Source organism: Castor canadensis, chromosome 13, assembly GCF_047511655.1.
Source record: "Castor canadensis chromosome 13, mCasCan1.hap1v2, whole genome shotgun sequence".
Taxonomy (NCBI): Eukaryota; Metazoa; Chordata; class Mammalia; order Rodentia; family Castoridae; genus Castor; species Castor canadensis.
In genome coordinates, this window is record NC_133398.1 from 755,118 (window position 1) to 778,898 (window position 23,781).

General features: G+C 52.4%; 2 protein-coding genes across 5 annotated transcripts; one reads left to right on the top strand and one right to left on the bottom strand.

Annotated features, from left to right (window-relative positions):
• Nucleotides 1–1,044: 1,044 nt before the first annotated feature.
• Man1b1 (mannosidase alpha class 1B member 1) lies at nucleotides 1,045–18,993 on the top strand. 3 transcript variants are annotated; one of them, XM_020181906.2, is made up of 13 exons: nucleotides 1,045–1,272; nucleotides 1,758–1,866; nucleotides 2,710–2,846; nucleotides 5,689–5,840; nucleotides 7,436–7,545; nucleotides 8,868–9,053; nucleotides 9,682–9,830; nucleotides 10,659–10,847; nucleotides 14,432–14,622; nucleotides 14,982–15,102; nucleotides 15,627–15,824; nucleotides 15,900–16,031; nucleotides 16,752–18,993. In XM_020181906.2, exons 1-13 carry the CDS (start codon nucleotides 1,162–1,164, stop codon nucleotides 16,953–16,955), a joined length of 1,989 nt encoding a protein of 662 aa, XP_020037495.1. In that variant the 5' UTR covers nucleotides 1,045–1,161; the 3' UTR covers nucleotides 16,956–18,993. The 3 variants fall into 3 exon arrangements, with proteins under 3 accessions (XP_020037495.1, XP_020037494.1, XP_020037496.1); XM_020181905.2 differs by having other exon boundaries at nucleotides 1,046–1,272; nucleotides 5,686–5,840; XM_020181907.2 differs by lacking the exon at nucleotides 10,659–10,847 and having other exon boundaries at nucleotides 1,046–1,272; nucleotides 5,686–5,840.
• An 87-nt stretch (nucleotides 18,994–19,080) lies between these two features.
• On the bottom strand, nucleotides 19,081–23,456 carry Dpp7 (dipeptidyl peptidase 7). 2 transcript variants are annotated; one of them, XM_020181908.2, is made up of 13 exons: nucleotides 23,300–23,456; nucleotides 23,104–23,217; nucleotides 22,891–23,030; nucleotides 22,640–22,803; nucleotides 21,807–21,942; nucleotides 21,651–21,732; nucleotides 21,399–21,565; nucleotides 21,124–21,184; nucleotides 20,515–20,633; nucleotides 20,273–20,429; nucleotides 20,068–20,132; nucleotides 19,566–19,636; nucleotides 19,081–19,410 (listed from the first exon to the last, which is right to left on the bottom strand). In XM_020181908.2, the coding sequence occupies exons 1-13, from the start codon at nucleotides 23,394–23,396 to the stop codon at nucleotides 19,260–19,262; spliced, it is 1,524 nt and encodes a 507-aa protein (XP_020037497.2). In that variant the 5' UTR covers nucleotides 23,397–23,456; the 3' UTR covers nucleotides 19,081–19,259. The 2 variants fall into 2 exon arrangements, with proteins under 2 accessions (XP_020037497.2, XP_073908859.1); XM_074052758.1 differs by lacking the exons at nucleotides 20,273–20,429; nucleotides 20,515–20,633.
• Between the last annotated feature and the right edge of the window lie 325 nt (nucleotides 23,457–23,781).

Sequence of the window (23,781 nt, forward strand, 5' to 3'; positions counted from 1 at the left end):
TATCAACATCTGCATATTATCTACCCTTTTTCTTGGGCGGGGGGAGGGGGCTTGCTAGGGCTTGAACCAGAAACTTGTGCATCGAGGCAAGCGCTCTATCACTGAGTTACATCCCCAGCCGAACATCTGCATTTCTGGAAGACTTGCAGTCTTGCAGTACCGTTGGCCGCTATTTCCCCGGTAACTGTAGGGAGGAACGCTTGTGGACATTGCTGGTATTGCCAGCAGAGCTGCGCATGGCAAGAGCGCAGTGAGAGACCTCAAAGGTGACCTCAAAAAAGGAAAGGGATGCGGGACCAGGAGGGTCTGCAGCACAATTTCCCAGCCAAGTGCCGAGCGGAAGGCTCGGAGCAGGGAACCCTTCAGACTCAGAAACGCCACCGCCATGACCTCGGGAAGCGGCGGGCTCACCGCGGACGGTGGGCTCGAGGCAGAGCCGCCGCGCTCCGCAGGCGCTGCTTGGCCACGTGGGGTGTTTTTCCGGAGGGAGCCTCTCGCGCTGTGAGCTGTGGTCGTCTTACACACGCCCCCCAAGTCCGGGGACTGGGAGTGAAGCCGTCTGTGAAAGAGGGCCTGTCCGGACCGCGCGGCGGCCTCGGGGGCGCACAGGGCTTCGGGACGCAGCCTGGGTGTTCGCGCCCCACCTCGGAGCGCGCTCGGGTGAGACCGGTTCCCGGTGGCCGGCCGCGGTCCTGGGACGACGGCGGAGTTCCCTTCTGGCCAGGGTTCTGCATTTCCCGTGCGGGAGCGGGGCAACCGGTTGAAATACGCAGGGTCACAGCAGGAACCCCAGTCTAGTGCGGCAGCCAAGCCCGTCCCTTTGTCAAGGCCCCAGCTAGGCGCTGAACACAGCTGCGCAGGCGCGCACGGACGCAAACGTAGTGACGTGAAAACAAGGCGCAGGCGCGGACGTTCCTGACGCAAGCGACTCTGGAGAGAAACGTGCACACAGTGAGCGGCGGATGAGCTACGCATGCGCAGTGAGAAGAGCCTGGTAGGGCGCATGCGTAGTGGCTGGGGAAAGGCGCGGCGCTTGCGCAAGCGGTATTGGGGCCATGGGCGGGGTGTGCACGGCTACGCAATGGCTCCCAGCGCCCCGCCTCGGACTTGGGCTTCCTGACGCTGCCAGCAAGCGGGGTCTCCCGGGCCGGCGTAGTCGTCATGTACCCGCCGCCGCCGCCGGCGCCTCACCGGGATTTCATCTCGGTGACGCTGAGCCTTGGCGAAAGTTACGACAACAGCAAGAGCCGGCGGCGGCGCTCCTGCTGGAGGGTGAGGCGGGCTGGGGCGACCTGCGGGGAGGACGGAGGTCCCCGGGGTCCCGACTGGGGGTAGTCTAGCTCTCGTCCGGTTGGTAAAGTTCTTGTTCGGCGCCTGGCCCGCGGCGGGCCGGGTCCAGTGCGGTCAGATCTCCTCTGTACGGGAATGGACGCGCTCTGCCGGGCTGCCTGCTTGGGTGCTCCCGGTGGTCCTGGGCTGAGGGCACGGACGCAGCGCCCACGGGCTCATGCCCGGCCGGCCGCCTGGCCGGAGCTGGATCGCGGGGACTGTGGGAGTCTCCAGCGCCCAGGCAGCTGGACACTTGGCTGCGCCGTGAGCCCGCGTTCTCACGCGACGTGGTGGCTCGACGCTGTAAACCCTGCCGGCAGGGGACTTCTCTGCCCTCAGAACAAGTACGACTGACCACTGGGGGTCTCTGAATCCCACGCTGTCCTCACTAAAGCTGTGACAAATGTCGTTCTCTGCTCCTTTCTTAGAAATGGAAGCAACTGTCGAGATTACAACGGAATGTGATCTTCTTCCTCTCAGCCTTTCTGATTCTCTGTGGGTTCCTGTCCTACGTCCACATGGCTGACCAGTGGAAAGGTATCAGGAACACCAGTGGTGCCCGAGGATACTAAGCTGGGGCCTCAGGGCAGATACAATATTGCAGTCTAGCTTAAATCGCTTTAGGAGACTAGGTGGCAACAAATTATCGGGAAATGCGAAGGAGAAAGATGAAACAGTATATAACTCCTGGCTGTAGAACAGACATGCCAGCAGAGTGCTCTCCCCACGAACCTCGTGTGAAATCTGCTTTCAGCTCTCAGAGAACATCAGTTATGAACAGTCTCCATAGTTACATTCCTGTCCTACTGCCTCTCACTATGTTTGCAAAAGTCCAGTAGATTTCTGGTGAGGAGCACACTCTGTTTGAGCTTCTCTAAGATTGCTGCTCTTAGAGCTGCTGCAGGTGGTGCAAACACATTGCCCGTTTGTCACCACGTTGTGTTTTCTAGAATGCACACTATTAAGGTGCAGTGCTTTGGGGTTGTGTGTTGTGCTTAAGGACACACACTGCCAAATGCTTTTAAAAAGATTCATTTGCCTCTGATCTTAAATTCAATGATTTTTTTTTTTTGGGGGGGGGGTGGTTCTTGTGTCTGAACTCTGGGCAGCAAGCACTCTGCCAATTGAGCCACACCCCAGCCTGTTTTGCTTTACTTCATTTTTCAAATAGGGTCTCCCACTTTTGCATGGGACCAGCCTCTATCTGCTATTCTCCTTCCCTGGGTAGCTGGGATTACAAGTGTGTATCATCATGCCATGCAAATCCATTGACTTGGAATTGTCACTGTCCTAATGTAATGAATAACACCTATCTAGATGGCTCTTATGGAGCAGTTTAAATCTCCTCCAGGCCTTGAGGTAAAAGATTCTCTTTCATAGCCCTGAGTGGCAGATCCCTAGAAGATCAGAAGATTATACCAGAAATTCCTGAGTTGAAACCAGCAAAGTTGCTCATCTTATCAGCTCGACAGAAGGCAGGCGACAACCCAGAAGACTCTCCAAAGATACTGCTTCAGGTACAGTAAACACTACATGGAGTTGTACATGGAGTTGTAACGGGTCCGTTCAAGAGCATAAGCATTCCAAGACAGTAAATACTGCTTCAAAAGGCTGAGAATAACTACTCTCCCTAACACTTTGGCTGTGCTTTCACCTCATACTTGCTCATTCCAGGGTGGTTCTGTAATAGTTGGGGAAGGGAAGTCTTACTCTTCTGCATTCTCTTTGAATGCAGCCCTGGGCTGGCTCCTGTGTTAAGTGCTGGCTGCCCAGTAATGAAGGAAAGAGACTTGTCCCTTTTCTGGAGGAGCCACAGACTGGCAGGAGAGGCAGGCAAGGGGCCAGAAAAAAAATATGATCAAGCAGATGGCACATGGTTCACACCCCTTGTGAAAAGATCAGGAAGTGCTAAGGCAGATAGGGGGACCAATGCTGAGGGATTGGGCATCCTCTGATGTGGCCCTGAGGTTGCTGTCTGATGGTTGAGAAGCCCCAGGCAGAGGGGCCATTGAGGGCTGAGCAGGAGCTGACCTTGGGACAGTGAAGTTCTTTATTGGGCTTGGGGGACAGCATGGAGAATGGACATATGGTGTTAGGATTACCTGGCAGGGGAGGCAGGTAGTAATTCTGTGTGTTTAGGGCAGGGACAAGGGAAGTGGAATCCAGAGATAGGTCGGAGATAGCAAGAGAACTCATTACTGATAGACGGAAGACCAGACCTGACATGAACGTCTTTGGGGGGGTGGGCAGGATTGGGGTTTTAGCTCAGGGCCTCATGCTTGCTAGGCAGGCGCTCTACCATGTGAGCCACTGTCAGCCCTTTTTTTTTTTTTTTTTTTTTTTTTTTTTGGGTAGGATTGGGGTTTGAACTCAGGGCTTTGTGTTTATAGAGTAGTTGCTTTACAGCATAAGCACAACTCTAGTTCATTTTGCTCTGGTTATTTTGGAGATGGGTCTCATAAACTATTTGCCCAGGCTGGCCTTAAATCTCAGTCCTTCCCATTTCAGCCTCTCAAATAAGATTACAGGTGGGAGCCACTGGTGCCCAGCTCAGACCTGAATGTCTTGAGAGCTGGAGCTGGTGCCCACTGCAGTTCATTTGCTCTGCACCTGTGAAGCCTTTGGGTGCCAATTAACTATTGTCCACATGGCCATGACTGTGCCTAGCAAACATGGCTAGGCCTTGGGTGCTTCCCCTGTGGGCGGAGCCGTGAGTGCCAGGTGGAGGTTTCACATCCCTGTAGGGTGTCATGTGGAGATGCACAGGAAGTCTTTGCTGACAGTACTCTTAGGGAGCTGCCTCTCCAGGACTGGCTTTTGGACTGGGAGGTGGAGGCCAGACCCTGCCCACTGGGATCTAAGCATGGGACTGTGAGCCCTGGTGAGCTTGGGAGTTCCTTCACTATACTTCTGGGGGTGTTGTGCTCTTTCTCCATGAGAAAGGATGTTCTCCCAAACGCTGCATACTTGATAGAGAGTACAGGAAAGCAGGCGGAAGCCACCATCTGCTTCAGCGACCCCACATCCTTCTGTGGAAAGTGGTGTTTGTAGAGCTGCTGAGCAGTATGTAGCTGGGCCATGTAACTGGGCAGAGGGTGGGAATTGGGAACGGCCATACTCATGGGACTGTCATGCTTCAGGTTTTGGGGGCGCTGCTCTATACAGCTGTTGGATGGACGAACTCTATCCCAGACAAGAATCTGTGTACAGGCTAGTTTCCCCACAGTGATGTTGACCAGTTTCCTCCCATTGTTTGGCCTCTTTTGTATGTGGAATCTTACCTGCATAAAAATAGAGAGTGACCTTTTTTTCCACTGAAAGATGTGTCTGCACCATTGTGTCCCTTAAACTTGTATCTAACATTCAGTAGGGTTCAGGGCAGAACATGATGGATATTTTGAGTATGTCTCATAGTTTCTGGGGGTATGCTGCTCTCAGAAGCCTCGTGGAACTCCTCCCCTGCCCAGGCTCTGACTCTTATCTGGAAGACTTTGCAGCAGGGGACTAGTCTGCCACACCCTTTTCTATTAATGTTTACACTTTAATGGTTTTGAAATGTTACAGTGTTTAGGAAGGAAAATTGGAATTTTGGGACAAGTACAAAGTGAAAAAACAGCCACTCATTGTCACTTTACCCAGGGCAACTTTTGAAACATTTGGTGTATTTTGTTAGTTTCCTTTGTACACAATTGAGGCTTTGGTGTCTTTGTGAATTTGCATTCTGGGATTTTGGTACACGTGAGAATATCCCGTCATGCATGTTTTTTATTGCCAGATCTTCTGTTATCAGAAGATAACAGGATGTATCATAACTTGCTAAGTCATTTATCTATTGAGCATTTGCTCATTGCTTATAAATAAAATCAAGGGTGTGATTCTGTACTTGCTGCTATGGAAACCCATGCATGCTGTGGAGAACAGGGCTGGGAGGCCTGCCAGCCTGTTGAGAGGACTGCCCCATGTGTGGGGGTGGCAATGGGACTCTGTGTTCTTTCCAGTTCTGTGCACTGGGAGAACATGGTGCTCTTCCATCCTTTCTCAGGAGAGAGAGCGGGCAGGAGGGAATAGGCAAGAGGTGTTGCTTTTCTGTCTCCCAGCTGCAGGGCCTCGGTCCTCACTGTTCTTATCCCTTTAGGATCTGTGACAATCCAACCTCTTTGTCCAGCCTGTAGTAGCCAATTGGCTGTCTCCAAGTTCCTAAGTATCTCACCTCCCAAACCTGCAGACCATACTCAGAAGTGAATGTAATTTCCAGAGAACACCAGGCCACCACCCTCTCTAGGTGTGGGTGTCCATTTGTCTTCAAACAGACAGGCAGGTGAGGTAGTCTTACCTTTGACTCTGATTTTTGTTCAGAAGTTTGGAAAGCATGTCCGGCGAGGACCCCCCCGCCTGCAGATCAGACCCCCCAACACAGTCTCCAAGGATGGGATACAGGATGACGCTAAGGAACAGGAAGCAGCCCTAGGAGATGCTCATCAGGAGGAAGACATGCAGCGCACAGTCATCAGGTACAGAGAGTGTGGGAAATGGATCTAAACATGCAGTGTCATCATGGGTTGTGAGGCCAGCCTGATTGGGTGTTTTTGTAAAAAGAACTAGCATCTTGTCTAGCTGTACTTCCATTTGAAACAGATAATACGTGGCCCATAAAGTTGTCTTCTTTGAGCTTTATTGAGACAAATTTCCAAAGCTGGAGGTGAGAGCCAAGTTAGGTCGCTGACCCCTATTCGTGGTGTGCAGTTCTGTCTGGAAGCAAGAATGTTTTAAGGAGTGGCTTAAGTGGTAGAGTGCCCTGCCTGGCAAATGTGAAGCCCTGAGTTCAGACACCAGTACCACCAAAAATAAATAAACAAATGACGTTTTAAGGAGTGTAAGGGTGGTGGGTCAGAAGGGATAGGGCGGGAGAAAGTATGAGAGTGAGACTCAGGCATCTTCTCTTGTGGGCAGGCAGCTGTGGGGCTGCCAGCTGCCTGGCAGGTACCCCTTCCTGAGTCCCTTTTGGTAGACAGTGAGCAAAGTGAGGGGACAGGCTCCTGCTCCAGGATAGATACCATTGGTCTGTGTGTAGCTTATAGCACCCACAGAAGCCTCAGCCCTACAGGGCTCTTAGCCTCAGTTCCTATTCAGTGTCAAACTTTGGGAACCATAGTAATGCCACTGAGGCTCCCAGGAACTGCTCTCCAGCCCTCACACCCAGCATCACAGCAAGTCCCCTTAGGAATAAGGAGACAAGACCTGAGCTCTGCTGTTTCACAGTAGTCAACACAGACTGCTGCCAGGTGGGAGTGGCCTGAGCCAGGTGATGTGAGCCTCCAGATCTATTCTCTGAGGATGTGGGACTTGAGACCTTGGTCTCAGGAGCACATGAGGAGCCAGCACAAGTGTCCTTGAGGCAGAACTGTGGCCTGAGGAGGGCCTTGATCATGTTTCAGTGATGAAAGCAGGCTCACTTAAGAGTCATTGTGTCTGACTTAGTGTGGCAGTGTCTGGAGTTGTGCTCCCAGACATGAACCCTTGGAAATGAGGCAGTGGATGAGCCTGGTCCTCATTCTGCTCAGGTTGTTCAACAGACCCTTTGGGCCCATCTTCATCCCAGGGTCAGGTGGCACATCCTCTGCCTGTTCCCCGTATGTGGCTCATTGCTCAAACGGACATCTGGGCACCTTTGTGCTCGTGAGTAGATAATGCTAGTAGTCTAGGCGGCCACCCCAGTTCCTGTGGCCACCTCACTTCACTTTGGGTTTGGATGATAAATTGTATGGTCACCCAACTTAGAGAAGCACTCAGCCTCTGGCCACCTCTGTGGCGTCATTTCTCACAGTTCCCCACAGGTCTAAGAACTCCTCACACTTGAGTCTCTGTCTCCAGGCTTGCTTTGAACAGCTTTGGTTTATCTTCTCTGTGTAGAGGTGACCTTGGCCTGCCTGTCCTGTCCTTGCCATGCCCATGCCCATGCCCTGGAAGAGTGTCCCCATCGTGACAGATCATCTGGGCCATGTCAGACTGACTGGTTGTTTCCCTGATCTAGATATGGTTGTAGGGTGGGAAGCAGTGAGCAGAGAGCAGTTCATGGAGCTGATTGATCTCCCTTCTGTCCCTGAAGCTGGCGAGGAGCAGTGATTGAGCCTGAGCAGGGCACTGAACTCCCTTCAAGAAGAGCAGAAGCCTCCACCAAACCTTCCTTGCTGGCAGCCAAGATGCAGGAAAAAACAGGTGTGTTTTCCCACCTGCCTCCCTCGCCTCACCTGGGCCTATGCTCAAGAGACTGGGAGTTGGGAGTCTGTCCAAGAATGCCTTCCTGTCCGACTCCCGTCCAGTTTGTTCTTCAGAGTCCAAGTACCATCTCTGGTCCTCAGGTTCACACACTTCTTCCAGCTCTGGTGACGGTCTGTGTTTTCTTCTTGAGTCTGATCTTCTGCCTGAGACTGAGTAGCAGGGGCAGATGCTGTGTTTGATTTTGCTGCTCTGCCTGTGCCAGATTGTGCTTTGGGAAAAGTGGAGACACAGCTGTCTCTTGACAGGTCCACTTATCTGTGGGCCACTGGGATATTAGCTCCATTCCTTGAGGGCCTGCTTGGTCTTGGTCTCCTGCTAAGCTCTGTGAGTGTCAGGCTTTCTACATTCTCACGATGTCTTTTGAGGTAAGAAGTGCCTTTGTATTCCCATTTACATTTAGGAAGCTGAGGCTTTGGTCTGTGCTGATGGGGCCACTCACCAGATTCTGTTCTGCCTGTGCTGCCAGAGCCTCTGAGTATAGGAGAACAGAGCAACCCTGAACTGGAACTCACAGCCCTGGGTGTGACAGGGACATACAGGGATCATTGTGGCATTAGGAGTGGACAGACTATGCTCTGGAGCCTTAGAACTCTTGGGAGGAGTTGTGCAGTGTGACACTTTTATGCTTTATCTACACAGTAAGACTGTGAGTGTGCACTGCTTAGTGTAGGAGAAGAAAGTTCCCAGGGGGACTCTTCAGGGAGCCCACTCACATCCCCAGTTTGTCTGCACCAGGCCCTGTTCTTATGGGACTCCCAAAACTTTTTTGGCCAGATAGTGTATGTGCACTGAGGAGCTGCTTGTTACGGTCTGCCCCATTAGTGTTTTATATTTCCAAATCCACGTTGCATGCTGCTGAGCCCAGCATGTTCATCTGTGACCTCAAAGGGCTTTGCTGTGTGTTGGCCAGTGGCTGTGTGGGTACTGCCCCTGTCACCCTTGAACAGAGACCCCTGTGGCCTGAGAGTGGATTTATCTGCTGGGCCCCATGGAACCTGGTGGCTGGTGCTGTTGAGTGTGGCCTCTGGAGGCCTCACCCCCTGGGTACTGTGTCCATCTCTAGGGGTCCCACTGTGGAACCCCTGTCCCTGGCCTTGACTGCTTCACTGAAGCCCTTCTTGCCTCTTTTTATTCTACTCATGGCTCTTGCTCTCATCCATCCTGCTCTACTCAGTGCTCACAGCTGGTCTCTGCCTGGAGGCCCAGTCTGCCCCAAAAGGAGAACTGCCCCCCACTACCTCTTCTCTCTTCCCTTCTAGTGCCCCCGAATGAGCGCCAGAAGGCAGTGATCGAGGCCTTCCTCCATGCATGGAAGGGATACCGCAAGTTTGCTTGGGGCCATGATGAGCTGAAGCCTGTGTCCAAATCCTTCAATGAGTGGTTTGGCCTGGGTCTCACGCTCATTGATGCCCTGGACACCATGTGGATTTTGGGTCTGAAGCAAGGTACTGGCTCATTTCTGGAGCACACCAAATTCTCTGTGTGACATGCAGGCCAAGGCAGTGCATGAGGGGCATGAAAGAGACTCTCTCCATTTGATCTTGTGCCCTTCCTTCTGGGTGCAGGAGTGGATAAGCTTGCTACGGTCCAGCTTGTTCTTCCATCCAGACACACAGGGCCCATTCAGAGCAGTTCTCCCCTTGCCTCCTGGAGAGACTTGGGGGAGAGGGTGTTGCCCAGGAGGCATCTCTAGTCTGTTGTGCTGCAGTGAGGAGGAGGGACTTGAAGTCTGATGTGGCCACCATGGCCCCATATTTGTGATGTGCCTGTAGGTGCCTGTAGTTATTTCTAAATTGATAGTTTAAACCTTTGCTTAATTGCTCAAATAACCTGAAGACCACCGAGTCACTCAGGTGAGGTGGTCTTTGTGTCACAGCCCTTGGTGGAAACCGTTTGTGCGGCTACTCCACTACCCTGGTTCCATCTGTGCACATTGATGAGTTCCTTGAGATGGGAAATGACCATGAAGCCCTGAAGGAGGGTAGCTCCCCAGAAGGCATTTAGAAGATGGGTGTCCAGCAGGAGAATGACAAATCTGTGTTTGTTCCTGTAACTCTCACTCTCATGTCACAGAATTTCAAGAGGCCCGAACGTGGGTGTCACAGAAGTTAAACTTTAAGAAAAACGTCGATGTCAACCTGTTTGAGAGCACCATCCGCATTTTGGGGGGCCTGCTCAGTACCTACCACCTGTCAGGAGACAGCCTCTTCCTGAGGAAAGCTGTGAGTGTCTCCTGGTCACGGGTGCCTGCGGGGTGATGTGTGGATGGTGTTTCCAGCTGTTACTCCTTTAGGGGAGGGAGCTTTGGGGATTCGCTTGCTGTTTTCTCCTCAGATACACACTTGAGGGTCTGCTGCTGCCTTCTGTGTGCCTGTGTTTCCTGATGGGGTGCCATTTCTCATGGCACCTTGCAGGAAAAATCACTAGTGCTGATCATCTGCAGCTTATTTTTGCTTAAGATTTTTGCTGCCCCCCACCCCCCGCCCCCCCATCCCCCAGCCACCAGTGGCTCAAACCTATAAACCTACTACTGGGGAGGCTGAGATCAGAAGGATCTTGGTTGCAGGCCAGCCTGGGCAAATTTTGTGATGTGAGACCCCATCTCAGCTGAGAAAGGCTAGGCATGGTGGCATTTGCCTGTCATCCCAGTGTGATAGCAGGAAGTTTAAAATAGGAGGCTCATGGTTCAGACTGGCCTGCACCAAAAGCGAGACCCTATCTCCAAAATAACCAGTGCAGAAAAAGGCTGGAGATGTGACTCAAGCATCAGAGCACCTGTCTAGAAAGCAGGAAACCCTGATTTCAAACCCCCGTACACCAAAAAAATTTTTGCTTTAAGATTTCCACATATGATCAGGATACTGATCAGATATATGATTTTCAAGTGTTCTTTCCCACTCTCTCTTTGCTTTTTTCACATCTGTTGGGCATTGGGGAGCCACCAAGCCACGCCAGTCCATTTACTTGGCAGTGAATGGCTGATGCTTTGTAGTCCTGAAGTGAGAAAGAGGCTCTCTGTGACCAGGACCTTTGGTTCTCTGCTGTGCCAGGAAGATTTTGGAAATCGGCTAATGCCTGCCTTCACAACACCCTCCAAGATTCCATACTCTGATGTGAACATTGGCACTGGAGTTGCCCACCCACCCCAGTGGACTTCAGACAGCACAGTGGCTGAGGTGACAAGCATTCAGCTGGAGTTCCGAGAGCTTTCTCGTCTCACAGGAGTTAAGAAATTCCAGGTAGGACAGGCTGGTTTCTAGACAGGCACAGTTCCCCAGACCTAACTTTTCCTTATCACAAATACGGTTTATGTATGAGTGTTAATGTCTCTTAATTTTTTCCTTTTTTCAACTTTTTTTATTGTGAGAAAACACATAAGATTCACCATCTTAACTGTGTTGACTGTAGTTCATTGGTATTAAGTATATTTGTGATGCTGTAACCATCAATGCCACCCATGTCCATAGCTCTCTTCTTGTGAAATGGACACTGTCCCCTTTAAAAACTCTGCTCCCTTCCTTCAGGCCCTGGCAGCCCCCAATCCACCATGTCTCTGAATTTATGTCTCCTGGGTTCCTTGTGTGAACAGTCTACATTGTCTGTCCACTTGTGACTGCTCCTTCTATTTGGTATGATGTGATGAAGCTTCCTCTGTGACTAAAGATACAGGGTTTCCTTCCCTTTCAGGCCATGTCGTTCCCTTATGTGGACTGACCTCATGTTGCTTATAAATCCATCTGTTGATACACACTTGGGCTGCTTCTGGGTTTTAGCTTTACTGAATAATGCTGCTGTAACTGTGGGTATTAGATACTATTTTTTTTTTTTTTTTGAGTAGGAGTGAGGTTTGAACCCAGGGGTTCACGCTTGCAAAGCAAGTACTCTACAGCTTGAATCATACCTCCAGTCCATTTTGCTCTGGGTATTTTGGAGCTAGGATCTCACAAACTATTTGCTCAGGCTGGCCCAATCTCAGCCTCCCAAGTAGCTAGGATTATAGGCATGAGCCACCATTGTCCAGCTTTTTTTTTCTGGTGGAACTGGGGTTTGAACTCAGGGCTTTGTGCTTACAAAGCAGGTGCTTTACCACTTGAGCCACGCCTCCAGTCCATTTTGCACTAGTTTTTTTTTTGAGATGGGGGTTGTGAACTATTTGCTCAAACTGGGATCCTCCTGATCTCAGCCTCCCAAATAGCTAGGATTACAAGATATGAGGCATCAGCGCCTGGTCATTCTCTGTCCTTTTGGTAGTACCCATCTCATTGTGGTTTTCACTTGCATTTCCCTGATGTTAGTGATACTGAACATCTTCTTGTGTGCTTATCGGCCATTTGTATATCCTTTCTGGAGAAACACATTTGAGTTCTTGCCAAAACCCGTCTTCTGAAGTGCTGGGGACAAAGCCCAGGGCTTTTCATACATTAGTGAACATTCACCCATTGTGCTACATCCCCCAACACCTTTTGACTTGTATTTAAGTTGGATCAGGAATTTTCTGGTTTGTTCTTGTGTTTTTGAGACAGTCTCACTGTATAACTCAGGTTATTGTTGAACTCACAGTCCTCCTGCCTCAGGCCATCATGCCTGCCTCTCATTTGTGGTGTTGTTGAGTTTTAAGAATTCCACATATCAGCCGGGCACTGGTGGTCACACCTATAATCCTAGCTACCTAGAAGGCAATGATTGGGAGGATCATGGTTGGAAGCCAGCCTGAGCAAATAGTTCACAAGACCCTATCTCAGAAATACCCAACACAGGACTAGAGGAGTGGCTCTAGTGGTAGAGTGCCTGTTTTGCAAGTGTAAAGCCCTGAGTTCAAACCCCAGCCCCCCCCAAAAAAAAGAAATACCCAACACAAAACAGCTGGTGGAGTAGCTCAAGTGGTAGAGTTCTGCCTAACAAGCCTGCAAGCATGAGGCCCTGAATTCAAACCCTAGTACTGCCAAAAAAAAAAAAAAAAATCCGTTACTAATCTCTTGTTAGATACATAATTTTCAAATCGTCCGTCCCATTCTCTGGTTGCCGTTTTTACTAAAAATTTTCATGCTGGCCAATTTTGGGTTTTTGTCTTCATTTTTTTTTGGGCAGTACTGGGGTACTATGTGCTCTACCACCTGAGCCACTCCACCAGCCCTTGTTTTTTTTCTTTGTTATCTTTTCTTTGTCTTTGGTGTCATAGCCAAGAAAATCCTGTAAACCCAGCATCATGAAGCTCTTGCCCGTGGTGCCCTCTTAAGATTTGGTTTGGTTGTGTTGGGTGTTGATTTAGGTCTCACACTTAGGGATCTGGCTCATGTTGGGTTAACTTATGCATAGTGTGAGGTAAGAGGCCAGCTTCATTCTTTTGCATGTTGACAACCAGTTTCCCAGCACCATTTTTCAAAAGCTGTCTCACCCCATTGAATGGTCTTGGCAATTTTGTCAGGAATATTTGACCATATCTTTCAGGCTTTCTTCCTGTGCTCTTTTCTGTTCCATTGGTCTGTGTCTGTTTTTATGCCAGTATCACACTGCCTTGATCTGTAGTTTGAGTAATCAGGCAGTTTGAGTTTCAGCTTTGTTGATCTCTTAAAAGAAATTTGACTACTCAAGTCCCTTGAGATCCCATTTAGATTTTCGGACTGGCTTTTCTGGGCTGCAGAAAGATGTCAGGATGTCGTTGGGGTTGTGGAGGGATCGCATTGACTGTGAGGGTTACTTTGAGGAATTTGTACACAAACAATATTAAGTCTCCCAACCCATGAACATAAGATGTTTCCATTTATTTATATCTACTTTAATGTCTTTCTGCAGTGTTTTGTGGATTATTGTAGAAATCTTACACTTTGTGGTGAATTCCTAAATATTCCATTTTTTTCTTTATGAGCTAGCTACAATTTTCTCACGTAATGGTTTTTGTTATGTGGAGGTAGTTCCTTTTATTTTGTTTGTTTGTATGGGTATTTTTGCAGTGCTGAGGATGAACCCAGGGAGGGCCTCATGCATGCTAGGGTAATGCTGTACCACTGGGCCACACCTGAGCATGAGTCCTTTTATTCCTTGTTAGTTGAGCAGTTTGTTTTGTTTTGTTTTTATCATTGTGGTCATTCTCTGTTTTTTGCTGCACTGGGGATTGAACCCTGGGTTTAGAGTGTGCTAAGCAAGCACACTTGAGCCACGCTTTCAGCCCATTTGTTTGTAGTTTGTTTTTCCATCCTCCTTCTCCTGCCTCCTGAGTAGCTGGGATTACAGCATGTGCCATCACTTCTAGCTGTTGAGTGTTTTTCTGTCATGAAAGAGGAGAGTTAAAGATTGATGTTGATGCTTTCTATCTTGGTTGGTGTGTATAGCACAAAGTGTTTTGTATGTTGAACCATCCTTGAAATCTAGGAATAAATCTCACTTGGTGATGATGCATCACCTGGTGAGTGTGCTGCAGAACTTGCTTTGCTAGCATATTGAGGGTTTTGCATCAATGTGCATAGACAATTTATAGTTTTCTGTCTTGCATCTTTTTTTTTTTCCCTTCAGTATGGGGTCTGAACTCAGGGCCTTCACCTTGAGCCACTCTACCAGTCCTTTTTTGTGATAGGTTTTTTTGAGATAGAATCTTGCAAACTGTTGCCTGGGCTGGCTTTGAACCATGATCCTCCTGATCTCTGCCTCCTGAGTAGCTAGTATTAAAGGTGTGAGCCACCAGCACCACAGTCTGTCTTGTACCTTTGTGTGGCTTTGTTACTAAGATATTGCTGGCTCCATAGACTGTGTTAGAAAGTGTTGCCTCTCCTTCAGTTTTCTGAGACTCTTCCTGCAGTAAACCCACTCTTCCCTTCATCTTCTGCAGGAGGCTGTGGAGGAAGTGACGAAGCACATCCATTCTCTGTCCGGGAAGAAGGACGGACTAGTGCCTATGTTCATCAACACACACAGTGGCCTCTTCACCCACCCGGGCGTGTTTACCTTGGGTGCCAGGGCTGACAGCTACTATGAATACCTTCTGAAGCAGTGGATCCAGGGTGGGAAGAAGGAGACACAGTGAGGCCTGCTTCTGCTGTCTTGGTTCAGGGTCCCAGCTTTTGTCCCTGCTCTTGTCAGCCACCAGCAGTGGTACAGGCCTGGCCTGGCTCCTCCATGTGAGCATGTTCCTCACAGCCTTCATGGGTGAGGGGTCTGGGCGGTTCAGCAGAGTGCATGTTTACTGGTGCCCAGCTTTCTAGGAGCTCAGGGCCTGCACTGCTGTCCTGCACTGAGCATGCAGCGTGTGCTCCCCAGGCAGAGCCAGGCCTATAGTCTTTGTGTGTGGAGAGGTCAGTGATGTCCTTGGCCCTACAACCCTCAGAGGAGGCCAATACCCCTGTTGTCGCCACAGTAAGCTGACTCACTGGTATTTACAGGTTGGTGGAAGATTACCTTGCAGCCATCGAGGGAATAAAGACACACCTTATGCGGCATTCCCAGCCCAGGAAGCTCACCTTCATGGGAGAACTTGCCCACGGCCGCTTCAATGCCAAGATGGTGAGTTATGGGGAGGCTGGTGGGGCCTTCAGGAGGCCATTTCTTCTTTGTGGCTTCTAAGGTCCTGAGTATGGATGCCAAAGGAATGAAATCCTGACCAAGTAACATGAGCCATGGTCACAGGTAGACCTTTGCTGCCTGATCTGACCATGACAGCCCAGGGAGCCAAGGCCTTGTGACATGCCAGGATAAAAATGGGATCCCCTCCCTGTGGTCCTCTCTCAAGTGTCTTATGTTCAGCACATCTCCAAAGGTGTTTGTGGGCAGGTTGGAGGGTCCAGAGAGTCGTGGGTCAGTGTGACCCCTGGGAGAAGCCTGCTCAGCAGCTTCTTTCCTGGACCCTGGGACAGAAGTGCTCGACCTGGACCTGAGTCCATCCTGGTGCTCTTCTGTGTAGCAGGTGTTGCTCAGCTGGGGCTTCTTTCCCACTGGGAGTCTGGAGGCTTGAGCATGCTTGGCCCCAGTGTGGGTCAGCTGAGTGGCATGGGCCTGGGTCCAGTTGTGAGGAGACACTCTGATTCCAGGACCACCTGGTATGCTTCCTGCCAGGGACGCTGGCTCTGGGCGTCCACCATGGCCTGCCTGCTAACCACATGGAGCTGGCCCAGGCGCTAATGGAGACCTGCTACCAGATGAACCATCAGATGGAGACAGGGCTGAGCCCTGAGATTGCTCACTTCAACCTGTACCCCCGGGCAGACCGACGGGATGTGGAAGTCAAGGTGAGCCTACGGTGCACTTGAGTGAGGTTGGTGCCAGCAGGGGTGGAGTGCCTTAAGCCTCTGCTCTTTCCCCAGCCGGCTGACAGGCACAACTTGTTACGCCCTGAGACTGTGGAGAGCCTGTTCTATCTGTACCGTGTCACGGGAGACCACAAGTACCAGGACTGGGGCTGGGAGATCCTGCAGAACTTCAACAAGTACACTCGGGTGAGCTCCCTGGCACCTCTCCATGGTGTCAGGCCAGGTGCCACAGGCATGGTCCTGCTGGCACAGCCATCCTGCTAAGCTTTCTGGCATTGAGAACCTGTTGTGTTTGGGGGCTGTGTTTCTAGGTCTGAGTCTTTCTGGGAAGGGTCCCTGCTCTAGCCCCAATGTGTAGGCCACTGTTTATAAGGCACTTGCTCCCTGACCTGTAGCCCTGTCCCACTGTGGTCAGGGGTCTGCCCAGCATACTGTCTTAAAGGAGTCCTGGTTTACTGATCACCACAGTGGAGCTAGGCATGGCCCCACTCTGATACATAGCTCTCTGTGCTGTCCTCATGGCCGGGGGCCCCAGCCCTCAGCTGCCTCAGCTTTCTTCCAGTTGTGCCCGCCCTTTGCTGTGCGAGGTGCTGGGCCCTGGAGATCCTTCCATGGCCCTGGCCTTGCTGAGGCCCCTTAGCCCAGGTGCTGGAAGAGGTAGTTCCTGTCCTTGTCACTAGGAGGCGGGGGGTATTTGCATTTTCCAGTGTCTCTGAAACTACAGCCAACCTTGGCCATCACCAAGGTGCCCTCTCCTGCCCCACCCCAGCCTTCCCAGGAATCATGTGAGATATGGTGGGAGCAAAGAGTGTGGGAGTGGCTCTTCCAAGGTCTGGTCCTGTGGGGGAGGGGGGCGGTGTGGGAGTTGTGCTCAGTCATGTTATGGAGGCCTTGGCTCTTGTACAGATCCCCTCAGGAGGCTACTCTTCCATCAACAATGTCCAGGACCCCCAAAGGCCTGAGCCCAGGGACAAGATGGAGAGCTTCTTCCTGGGGGAGACGCTGAAGTACTTCTACCTGCTGTTTTCTGATGACCCAAACCTGCTCAGCCTGGACACCTATGTGTTCAACACTGAGGCCCATCCCCTGCCCATCTGGGCCCCCACCTAGGGGAACAGTGCCTAGCCTGGGGACTACTGGAGGGCAGAAGTGGCCCTGTTGGGTCTGGTCATTCAAAGGCTTTGTGGTGTCGGGCAGCTGCAGAGTGCTGGTACTCTTGCCCAGCTCTGGGCCATTCCTTGTCTCTGCTGCTAACAGGTGGCATGAGGAACAAAGAGGAGTCAGATCAGTGGGGATGTGGCTCAAGTCAGAAGGGCTGGTGTTCAGGGTGCAATAGTCCACCAGAAACTTTTGTTCAGCCTTCTTCCTCAGAAACTCAGATCACAACTCCAAACTCAGATCCCAATTCCTAAGCCTGAACCTCCCTTCGCTGACTGTAAGGAGCCTTGTGAGGGTCCCGGGGCCTCAGGCCACCTCCTAGGGCCCCTCAGGACCTCAGAGCCTGCGTTGTGTTTAGTAAGAAGACCTGAGGAGACAACCCACAAGGTCGCTCTGCTCAGGCTAACAGAGCCTGTGGATGTCCACAACCCAAGGATTTATAGGGGCCACTGTGACCTTGAGGGACCCTGTGGCTCTGGTGTTTCCATGTTGGACTCAGGGATCCTCCTAGCTGCCTTGCAGGGAGGGGGGGATGGCAAGTTTGTCTTGTACCCTGGTAGAATGGGACTTCTCAGCTGAGATAAAAGGTGACTTCTACTGTGATGGCTCCTGTGTGTGTAAGGGATCTTTGGACTGGAAAACCTGAGCTGATCTTGGGGGGCAGCAGTGCTGTTCCGGATCACACCTCATCTGTTCCCTGAGGTCAGAACTCCTGCTGCCTGTTGCAGGTAGAAGGTCAGCAATTGGGACCAAGATGCTTAGCCTGTGCTGTCCTCATGTGGGTCCTATAAAGGTTTTGCTCCTGCCAGCTGGTAGGACCACATGGGTGGATGAGGGAGGTACACCACGTGGTCAGGTGTTACCCTGTGGTGGTATGATTGGTGTCTGTGCCACACTCTTCTTGGAGTGGGGTCTTTGTGTGTGAACTCCTGGACATGAGGCAGAGTTGGCCTCGCTATGTCAGATGGAGTGTCCTTGACACAGGGCTAACCTGTACCATGGCTGGGATCCTCCATCCCAGACCTGGGTGACTCCTCACGAAGGCCTAGCTCCATCCTCCTGTGGTGAGTGTGAGGAGTTTTTCACTTTTGTCATTTCTGAAAGATTCCCCCTTCCCCGGGAAAGCCAGAGTCCAGGCAGTACAGGGTCGGGCCACCTGACAACCTCAGGCCCACAACCCATGAGCCATGTGCCCCTTGAGGTCCTGGTGCCAAGGTTGAACAGGACATGTTTCCTGCCTGTACGCATTTCAGTGCCAGCCACTCTGCTACTCCCAGGGACAGCAGATGTCCTCAGGGGCTTCCTATCAGACTCCTACCTACACCAAGCTGGCTCTGACCCCAGAGGTGTCTGCATGGAAGGACCCAGCTGTGATGTGTTCTCACTGAGGACACCTTGGCACCTTTCCCCACATTTAAGGGGTAGTCTCTTGACCCCAGCCCACCCCATGGGTTGACATGCAGGACTAGGCAGTGATTGAATCCACCTTACAAATCAGACTGTAGAGCTGGATGCCAGTGGATTACACTTGTAATCCTAGCAAGTCAGGAAGCAGAAAGAGGATCATGGTTCAAAGCCAGCCTGGGCAACTAGTTGGCAAGACCCTATCTCTAAAATACCCAACACAAAAATCTGGTAGAGCATCTGCCTAGCAAGCATGAAGTCCTGAGTTCAAACCCCAGTACCACCAAAAAAAAAAAGGCTGTGGGATGGCTCAAGAGACTGAGACGTGCACATTCTCCATCTCACACTCGGTCTCCCAAACACACTGTAGGACAGTTTGGATCATATCCCCCTCCCCGCCCCAGATGACTGTGAGTCAGAGCTGTGACTGGAGACGATCCCAGTGAGCCATGAACCTGTACTGCCTGCAGTGGAGCCCTAGGCAGGGAAGCTTTGCCCTGGGAGGGAAAGGCAGATTTCCCTTCCTATTGTCCTAAAACATCAACCTGAGAGTTGAGTATGTGCTTTATTAAATGACTGGTCAGTAGGCTGTGTGCAGTGTGTTCCTTGCTTGGGAGTTGTTGCTATGCGTCTCCCTCCATCCTCCACATACAGACCCCACAGGTCAGAAGGATGCACTTGGCCTAACAACCAGACATTTATTCAGCTCCTCTCGGCCACCAGCCCCTCTCTTGCTTGGGGCCAGCCTTCATGGTCTGGATGGTCCTTCCAAATGCAGTGGGGTGGCCAAGGCCACAGCTCCTCAGTCCATAAGGAATGTCTAAAACATTCCCCGCCAAGTCCCATCTGGTCTTAGCTGGCTGAAAGCTGCCTCTTAGCCCTTGGTCCTCCGTGTGGTAGTAGCCACTGCTCATTTTTGGCTGCCTTTACCCACTCGCGGATGAGAGTGGCCTCCAGCTTTCGTGCCTCCACAGCTGATTCAGGGTCTCTTGGATGAGAAGCTCTGAGGAATAGGCACAGGGAGAGGGCCAGCTCAGCTGGGTGAGCAGACCCCTAGCCCATAGGGTGAATTTCATACCCCCTCCCATCCCACCATCCAGCTGTTGACCCAAGATCAGGAAGAGAAGGGAGTCAAGTGGAGGCTGCCTCCCACTGCACCTGAGGTCTAGGTGATGTGCTCCTCCCTGGATGGTGACAGCGATTATTGATGTGCTCAAGTTCCTCCTTATCTGTCAGTGGAAGGAACTCCCATTAGACATGTAGCCTGTGCTTTTGGGTCACAAGCAGCCCGACCTCTACTCTCCCACCTAAGTGCCTGTCACAATTTGTGAGATGCAACTAAGACAGTAACTTGAGGTAGCTGCATAGCTACCTCAAATCCTACTGAAAGAACAGGTGAAGAATAATGAACCTGCTGTCAGTCCACACTAATCAGGAAAAGAAGCAGCCAAAACAGGGAAGAGGAAATAAGGATCAGAGCAAAAATGGATGAACTAGAACAAGGGATGAAACTGTAAAGGCAAAGCTAGCTCTTTGAGAAGATTCTGGCAAATAGGGAGATCCCACAAAGGACCACTCACAAAAACTAATAGGGTCATACAGCCCAGGGGTTGCCAAGATCACATATGTGAGGCCAGCAGCTATCTGGGCCAAGACTCACCCCACCCCCTGCCCAGGGGTCTAGGTCACCGTTGGAGAAGATGATGTTGCTGGCTGCTTTAAGATCTGAAATGGCAGAGCAAGTGGTGGTTAGGGACCTGGTGTGGCCCCCAAAGCCGTGAGCTGGGTGAAAGTGTGCACAGCCAGCTCAATACAGACAGAAAGATGCTGCCCAGCACCCCCTCCCCTGGGTACCCAGCCTTTACCACCGCCCCAGAAGTTGGCCTTCAGCCAGTCTGGCCGGGGCTGCACGCCCCACTTTTTCAGACAGTACTGCTGGCGGATCGTATTGGTGAATGGGAGATCAGGGAACATGTCAGTCACATTGTTGCTGTCAAACGTCAGGTTGATCTCGGTGCATGCCTGCAGGCACCCCACACCGAGGTCAGGCAGATGGCACACACCCATACCCCACACCTGGCCACTTAAGCTGTCCCCACCCCTGCACCTGATAGTCCCAGGCCTTGGCGTCAGAGCCAGTGCCGCAGCCGGTGGGGTCAGCACAGCTTTGGTATAGCTGGTAGATGTCATAACAGTGCGCCGTGCCAGAGGAATTGTAGATCAGCCCTAGGGAGGAGGGGTACTGGAACCAGCAATGGGACACAGACATTCCACATGCTCAGGCCACCAACTAAGCCCCCTTGAAGGGTCCTGCAGGTAGTGGAGGTTCTGGGACCCCCTGTGCCTCTGTGAGGGAAGTCCAGCCTGGACTCTACCCAGGGGCCCAGGGAGTGTGTGCCAACAGCTCTGGTCTGACAGCTGCAGCAGCCCAGAAACACCTGACCTCCCCCACAGCTGGACAGATCAGGGCATGCTGAGCTCCTTGCTGGGGCACCCAAGAGGTCCCAGGAAGTGGGAAGGGCTCTTCAGGGGGCAATCGTGCTGTCCACCCCACACAGCCAGTCCACACCATGCAGGTTCTGGCCCTTCAGCAGCACTGCTAAGTCCCCTGCTGCATCCCAGACAATGTAGGCCGAACCCCAGGCCAGGGCAGCAGGTCCTGGCCCCACCCAGACCCATGCCAATGTTGAGGTCTGTCTACTTGCCCCATACCCACCTGCCAGCATTCTCAGCCCTGTGATCCTCTGGGTCTCACTCATTAGCCGCTCACAGCCAACCTGGAGAGGAGGAGCAGCAGAGGGACTCAGTGAAGGCTCCCTGCCCAGCAAGACCTTCCCTGGTCCCAGGATGAGGGTCAAGTCTGCCAGCCTATGGAGATGCAATGGCAGAATACCCATGGCCATAGAGCAAGTGCAGGGCCTTGAGCTGGGTCTGTACATCCACCCTAGGGCCCTGGCCCCTTCTCTGCACCTAGGAAGATGAGCCGCTCACCCTGACGGGGTTGGCGGGAAGGTACACCATGAAGTTGGTAGGGTATGGATAGTCCATCATGGCCAGCAGTGTGAAGGCATTCCGGGCAAACCCAAAAAGCTGAGTCAAGTCCTCAGGGGTGGAGATCCGTTGGCAGGTGCCGAACTCTTTGTGGATTACATCAGGGGCTGCAGGAAGTGCAGGTACAGGCTGTAGAGGCTGCTGTGCAGGAGGGCAGGCGTGGGAAGGAAGATGGCCTCATGGCCTCCTCACCTCCCTCCAGGAATAAGTCCTTGATTTGCTGAAAAGCATCCCGTACACCCCGGGCACACATGGGACTCTGGTTATAGAAGTCCTGGAGAAGAGACCATGGTCACAGGAGAGCTGCCACACCTGGGCCACCCTGGGGAACCCCAGACCCTCACTCACCGTTGTGACATCGCGAAAGAATTGATAGGATTCACCAAGGCCTGCAACAGCCAGGACGGGTGCACTGGCCGCCAGTGCACCTGCCACCAGGTGAGGGTACTTCATCCTCATGTAGGCACTGAGCATACCCCCGTAACTAGGCGAAGGGCACAGGGTTATGACTGCAGGCTCTGTCCCCAAGCTGCCTGTGTGCTCAGCCCTCGCGCACACACGCTACCACTTCCCCAGCCCCACCTCCAGGCTGAGGTTCCAGGGCTGGTCCTACCCACCCCTTCCTCTTTCCGTCCTCAGAGGCCACAGATGCTGAAAGAAGGACCTGAAACTTCCGAGACCCACAAATTCTGACCCGGGGCCCCATCAGGTGCAGTCTTCACTGGGGAAAAGCACCTGGTCCGTGCCTGGCCCAGATCCAGCCTGGAGACACAGCCAAGTCAGAGGTGGGTGGGAGTCTTCCCCTCTACTGTGGCCAGCACAGTGTGGCACAGCATGGCTGGTAGGGTCCACTCAGAGGACGGACAGGGAGGGCTTCCTGGAGGGGGTGGTTCTGGGCTGACTACTGCCTCTTGAAGGGTGGAGGGTGAGGAAGAGGTAAGGGTGGGGTCAGAGGGCAGAAAGGACGGAGGATCTGAGCCCATGGGCCCCGAGGAGAGGTGTGGGGTGCTCAGGAGGCTACTTGCCAGGTGGACTGGTTAAGACAGGTGACACCTGGCGTGCAGGGTGGGCCTGAGGCAGGAGGAAGGGTGGGGGCTCCTTCAGATCCAGGTGGGGCCAGACCCAGGCTAGGCACACCTGGGTCACAGCAGGGGGTGTGTCCCACCCACCGAAGGACTCACCTCCCTCCGAAGGTGATGACAGGGACGTCCTGGGCCCTGAGGTCCTGTAGCAGGGTCTGGAGCAGCACAGCGAAGTCAGCCAGAGCCTGCTCCACAGTCAGCAGCTGAATGTACCCACGCTGCGTGGACTGGGCACCAAATGGGAGCGAATTTCCATAGTACCGCTGTGGGCAGCAGGGAGGGACAGCTGACCCCACAGCTCGTGCCACCCACAGCCAAGCCACGGGCCCCCAGACCTCAGGGGTACCCACGTGCTCTGCGAAGATGAGCAGGGCCTGCTGCTGGACTGCCAGCTCCACCAGGAATCCGGAGTTGTTGGCAAAGGTCCACACATTCCCCTCGTTCCCCGTGTAGAAGAAGATGGGTCCCTCATCCCTTTTCCAGAATTTGTCTGTGGGGAGCAGGCAGCAGGCGTGAGGCCAGGAGCAGGCACAGCAGGGCACAGGCTGAGGCGTGGGGCTCACCTGACATCAGGAACCGCTGGTTGAAGGTTTTGTTGCCAAAACTCTCGAAATTGAAGTGGTCCACAAACTGCTCAAAGTATTTCTCCTGAAAACCCGGGTTTGGGAGTCTGAGGGCTAAAGGCAGAAATAGACGCTCAGGGACTGGCAGAGCCGGGAGGGGCTCAGAGACCCCAAGGGGTAGTGGGTCCACACTCACCCCCAGTCTGGACTCCGTGCAGCCCCAGGGACAGCAGCAGGACCAGGGCCCAGGAGGGGGCCCCGTTGCCCGAGGGTTCCCAGTGCTGGGGGATCATATCTGACGCTGCCGCCGGTAGTCACATGAGCAGAGTCACATGCCGGGAGGGCAGCCTCACGTGACTGGTCTGGGCAGGGCGGTCCCAACCGTGGCTGAAGTCCAGAGCAGGCCGAGCTCCTCGTCTCCTGGGTCCTGCTTTACAAGTTCCAGGGGTTCCTGGGCACCCACTGTGTTTCCACGGAGATAGTCGCTAGGGGACTCAGGAAGCAGACTGAGGGGGGAGGGCAGAAGGAGGGGGAGGTGGCCCAAACAATGTATAGCACGTAAATAAATGTAAAAACATTAAAGAAAATTAAACAAATAAATAAAGGGAAAGATACAAAGCATTGGAAGAAAAGGAAAAAAAAAAAAAAAGGAAGCAGGCTGAGGTCCCCGAGCTCTGG

Excerpts from the sequence above, each read along its gene's own strand:
- Man1b1 (XM_020181905.2), top strand. The coding sequence starts at position 1,162 with ATGTACCCGCCGCCGCCGCCGGCGCCTCACCGGGATTTCATCTCGGTG. Across the intron at positions 9,831-10,658 it reads GCCTCTTCCTGAGGAAAGCT|GAAGATTTTGGAAATCGGCT; the intron begins GTGAGTGTCTCC and ends CTGCTGTGCCAG. Across the intron at positions 10,848-14,431 it reads CAGGAGTTAAGAAATTCCAG|GAGGCTGTGGAGGAAGTGAC; the intron begins GTAGGACAGGCT and ends CATCTTCTGCAG.
- Dpp7 (XM_020181908.2), bottom strand. The coding sequence starts at position 23,396 with ATGATCCCCCAGCACTGGGAACCCTCGGGCAACGGGGCCCCCTCCTGG. Across the intron at positions 21,733-21,806 it reads TCTTTCGCGATGTCACAACG|GACTTCTATAACCAGAGTCC; the intron begins GTGAGTGAGGGT and ends TCTCTTCTCCAG. Across the intron at positions 19,637-20,067 it reads ACCCCTGGGCAGGGGGTGGG|ATAAGGAGGAACTTGAGCAC; the intron begins GTGAGTCTTGGC and ends TTCCACTGACAG.